The sequence below is a fragment of the Opisthorchis viverrini genome, assembly GCF_000715545.1.
Source record: "Opisthorchis viverrini unplaced genomic scaffold opera_v5_267, whole genome shotgun sequence".
Taxonomy (NCBI): Eukaryota; Metazoa; Platyhelminthes; class Trematoda; order Opisthorchiida; family Opisthorchiidae; genus Opisthorchis; species Opisthorchis viverrini.
This window is the reverse complement of record NW_008751924.1, coordinates 667,519-672,571: the sequence shown is the minus strand read 5'-3', so window position 1 is coordinate 672,571 and position 5,053 is coordinate 667,519. Positions and strand designations below refer to the sequence as shown.

The 5,053-nt window shown below is 43.9% G+C and overlaps 2 protein-coding genes across 2 annotated transcripts in view; one reads left to right on the top strand and one right to left on the bottom strand.

Moving 5' to 3' along the window:
• The window catches only part of T265_09297 (hypothetical protein), a gene marked incomplete at both ends in the record, with an annotated part of 30,886 nt that extends 26,107 nt beyond the window's left edge, over positions 1-4,779 (top strand). Inside the window, one exon of the mRNA XM_009175325.1 lies at positions 4,020-4,779. Within this exon, the coding sequence (XP_009173589.1) occupies positions 4,020-4,088 (69 nt within the window). The remainder of the gene's footprint in view (positions 1-4,019) is intronic.
• The window catches only part of T265_09298 (hypothetical protein), a gene marked incomplete at both ends in the record, with an annotated part of 29,026 nt that continues 28,337 nt past the window's right edge, over positions 4,365-5,053 (bottom strand). Inside the window, one exon of the mRNA XM_009175326.1 lies at positions 4,365-4,555. Within this exon, the coding sequence (XP_009173590.1) occupies positions 4,416-4,555 (140 nt within the window). The remainder of the gene's footprint in view (positions 4,556-5,053) is intronic.

Below are 5,053 nucleotides of genomic sequence, written 5' to 3'. Positions count from 1 at the left end.
ATTTTAAGTACTTATTCGCCAACAGGCGAACGAGTTAACACGTCCAATGGGTTTGGCGTCCGCTGACTACCCATACTGAAAAGGGGACAACTAGTTTTTGTGACTTAACACACTGCCCATAAAATAATAATGATCATTCAGTTGTAACACCCTTTAGGTGCCTAGCTGCCATGCCACCCAAAGAAAACACGAGGACTGGGTTACTGCCAGGTTCCCCAAGCCTAGAAGGGGGAGTCGAGAGGCATAGGTCGGGTTCGAACCACGGACCTTGTGGCCACTAAATCCGCACCCTAACCACATCTCGCTCATAAGTTTGCTGAAAACTCTCAAACATCCCACGATCGGCTTCATCCTTCTTGGGACTCATTAGGTAGGCGCAGTCCACGATTTCCCGTCAACCTTATGTTTTACTTGAACTCAAACTGCAGAGATTTCGACACACGCATTTACATACGAATGTGGTTTTGGTAAAAGACCGAATCCACCTTAATGTCTCGTCTATGGTTGTCGGATTCAACAGCTAGTTTTCACGTCCACTCAGATTCCCTTCTGCATTTTGTGCGTTTTTATTTGCGGCATTTGAAGATATAGCTGTTTCTCATTGCTTTAGAAATCCTGTGATTTCCGGCGGTGCCTCAGCGTTCACTGGTTAGGGTGTGACCTTACTGTTTGGAAAATTTCTAGTTCGAACGCAATCTCAGCATCATGACTGCTCCTGTGTAGACCTGGACAATTCGGCAGTATCTCAGCCCCCATGCTTCCTTGAGGTGGCTGACATCGATNGAGTGTTATGGCCGAAGGATTGTTATTTTAATGGGAGACTGACCTGGAACCCAGCCGAATATCTCGTTTTCCAGTATGTTCTCAAGCGACTGAATGTGCTTAACCAGGCCGCCTCACGTTTCAGCTGGCACGGCATTCGAGATATCGAAGTACTTAGTACAGGCGTGACGCACTACTCACAATGTTGCTGAAAGCTCTTGGACAGCTGAAGAACTTGTTTAAAAAACGACAGCTTCAGCTAAGTTCCAAATGAGTCTCTCGTCAAAACCACTTTGTGTGCAGATGAGTGTATAGGTCGAATTTCGTGCAATTTTGGTCCAGGTAAAACGTGGGGGACGAAAACTCGAGGACTGTGCCTACCTGACCAGCCACAAGAAGGGCGAAACCGGTCGAGGTTTCCAGTAGCCTTGAGTAGTGTGTTACGTCTATACGACTATTATTCTGAGATATATCCTACCCTGTCCACTATCAGCGTTGTTTATTCCCATGACATTCGATGAGTTCTTTTCACTATCTTACTGCCGACAGCGTAGGGATTTAACTGCAGTTCTTGGGTGAATCTGTGTGGGATGCTGTTTCACACAGGGAAATTTATCTCAGCATCTATCTGTTGCTACAGGCATCTATTCGTCCGAACGAACATGTGATTGCAAGATTGCTTCACCGATCGTCATTCTGTCAATTTGCTGAAAATTAGTCAACCCAGCTGTGTCATGCTTTTAATGCATGCTTCCTGCACAACTCGAGAAGAAACGAGGAGTTAAACCTTTCCATCAAAAAACCAAAGTTGGGTTCGAACCGGAGACCTTCCGGTCGCCAGCTCACGCCTAACTCTGTTCAAAATTAATGTCAAAGCTGAAACTGATTAGCGTTTTCTTATAGACAATTTACGGGCCACCATAATCGTAGATGCATACCCAGCTCACCTGCTCACAGGGAGAGACAAAGATCTGATTCCCATACTCGATAGAATGACGTTTTGTTGTGCACCGTAAACAATTTTCAGGTTTATTGACACGGCCCTCCTCACAAAAATCATCATATGATCAGCTATAGAGGCGGTGCTTGCATCGTTACGAAATCCGTTACCCGTGACGTTGACTTTGGCTTATTCTAATCCATATGCACCAAACGGTTAATTGTCTTTTGGCTCGCGAAATTTCGTCCCATGTTGAGTCTCACCAGAGCAACCACCGAAATTACACTGGGCCTCATTGAATGCCCAAATAAATGAAAAAACCTCGTACAGCATATCGTTTTTAAATTGCACGCGAGCGCAACATTCTAGAGATTCAGATGTCTTTTGGACGCACCACTGGCACGTGACATTTAGTAGACACTGAGATTAAATCGGCCGTTGGATTCATATTTTCAACCAGTCGTAAAAATCTCCCATGCCGGACCGATCACGTGCGAGTTAAGCGCATTCGCTCCACACGGCTTTGTGCATTAGATCAGTTTGAATGTAAGATTCCGCTCAAATGCCTGACAATGGGGTTTGGTGGCTCTTCTTCTGATTAACGATTTATTCGTCAATTCCGTTTTTTTGACGATACATCTGCAAAGAATGTAACTCCTCTCCTCCTACGGTCTACTTCTCCCGCAGGTCCGTCAACTTGGTTTAGTTTTCAGTGCAGTATGATCATAGTTGAGAGTAACGCTGATGTTGGAAACCGTTGACTCCACGTTACAGCCATAAGGAGAGCTCCGTTCTGAAAATATGGAAAGATGTCCAATGCTAGTCTACCATAATCGTTCTATTATTTGACGCCTCCATACACTCGACCAGACAATCTGGATAGAAATTAGTGACGCGAACGTCTCTTTAGTCTTGGGTTGTATCTAAAAAAAATTACAGGATTTTTCAGACGTTAGGTCATTCGCCTTTATTTACACACCGACCTCCTAGGCTATAGTCACTTTTTTCGTTGTTTGCGGTATTGCTTTTGGCAGAGGAGAACACTCCTCGCGGCAGACTTGAAATACGTACTTGAAATACGCACACGTATACTGCATACGTAGTATACAGCATACTAGAAAGGTCGGATTCCTAAAAGTAACCTCAGAACACCCGGAACCTACTGGGACCCTAAAACTTCACCAAAATCTCAATAGGAAAGCCTGAAAGCATCCAGGCCAGTCAATCATTCAATCAATTCAGCAAAATCCGAAGAGTCTTCAGGTCACACACAGAAGCACGGCCGAATGTTATCAGCTTTCAGATGTTTCATAAAGGCACGATCGATGTTGACGGGTGTTCACTAATGCCTATCAAACAGCCTGGATCAATGTCAGAAAGTCCCGTGGGGCTCTCTCACTCGCTTGTTTAAAATATATCTGTTATGTTCCCTTCCGTAAGTCTTTGTTCCCGGCAGTGGGCACTGGAGCAGGTCAGCAGCAGATACCACAAATTGGCGAATCAGCAGATATAACAAGCCACCACAGTTTATGGATTCTTTGTCGTTGTGAAACGATCGATATTACCAATACCAGCTATTACTGTGAGATCTCAGATATCTTGTGCCCTCCAAGACCTTGTTTAGCTACCGTAGAACACAATATTCAATGTGTTTGTACGTTATCAACCGATGAAGCTTACTGATGAAAACAAGTGTTGCATGTTGGCATATTGATTCTGGCCTTTGAGCCTCATGAAGCAAACCGACACAAGCTAGGGAAAATACTCTTCAACTTCGGGTGCCTTTTCGATTGCAAGAGATGCGTTCAGTAACTGGCGGCCCTAAGGAACGACTTACAGCCAAAGAATTGAATGACTCCGGTCAGTCGTCCTAAAAGGATCTATGGTATTACTCGATTCGCAGTTTGTACAATTATTATCTCTCTGGAGAGGCCAACTTTAGGTGGTCCTTGAATGGTCATTTGATGTCGTCCCTTCAAAAGCAGTCAATTGTTTCCTTCTCTACCAGTGGTTGATCATTCCCAGTCCATTTAACAAGTCGTGAACGATTGAATTTATGACACTTTTTTGTATTATTGCCGAGTGAACAACAGATTGAACCGATTGCCTTATAAGTTTAGTGATTATGTTGCTACGTCTGTGTGCCATCGGTAATACTAGTGTCTTCAGAACTGTCTCCTTTCAAAGCTCTTGCTTACACAGTTCATAGCCTTCTGATTTCGCTACGTATTGTAGTAGTTCTGGGTTTTGACTGTGGTAATTTCATTTGTGTAGTGGCCTCGTTTTATGCTTGTACTATTTCCGCCCTCTTTTTCAGACCCTTTCGGAAGCACTCCGAGAAGCTTGTCTGTCGGCTTTCTGTGGTAAAGCGATAAACTTTTCTTGAGCAACCGCGTTTCGTGCTATCGATCCTCCGTTGGCTAGGTGCAAATACTTCATAATTTTTTCCATCAGAGTTTAGCCAATTTTAAAACTGTTTTCCCCAATTCGCTTGTCGTAGTTCATGGTTGTGTATTTTTTTCAAACCCATCAGTGTACTTTTCAAAGAAAATGTTGGTAGAGAGGCGCACTTTAATCCACCTTCATGAACCGTGCCTCAGCTGTTCCTCGCTACACGTGAAATTAGTTCTTGTTCATTTTGGAATCAATTTGAAAAGGGCGGATGTATCATTTAATAAATTGCATTATGACAAAATCAGATATCCTGAGATTGTTAAATGGACAGATTGAACTGCTTCCGGTTGGTATTCCGTGTTGTCTTCCTCTTGGCGTTTTCGACGATCATCCTGGAGCGTTGTTTGATTGCATCACGAGTCAGTACTTCTTGATCGACCTCGTCCGTACCGCTTCCTCCTGAAGGACAAGAGTGGGTGGGTTATTGGTAAACGTGCAAGACGGTACTATCGTATGTGCTTTTCCTGGTTTCGCTCCTTCCACAACTATGACAGACCTTTCTATTCACTGTGGTCTTTCACTACCCGTAATCGTCAGGTTTCAATTTTATCAGCAGCCCAGCGAATCACTTCTGCAACACTGTATCTTCCTTTTGTCAGATTCGAAGTTAATTTTGATATGCAGTGAGCAGTTTAGACTGAATTCCAAACAGTGTTCTCATCATACCTCTGGATTTGTAGTTGCGTTATAGACCAACAGTCGCAAAAAATCCCTATGGTAACATTTTGAATCCGTCGTATTAGATCCTCCGTGAGGACTAATTTAAGGTTAGGTGTAATCACTTCGCTCAAGAATTTGTTGTGTGGTCAGCGGTGGCGTGGTAGTGCGATCGCCAACTAGACATCGCTAGTGAAAGCGTCGTGCGCTCTATTCTACTATGTATACCGATTGAGCTCC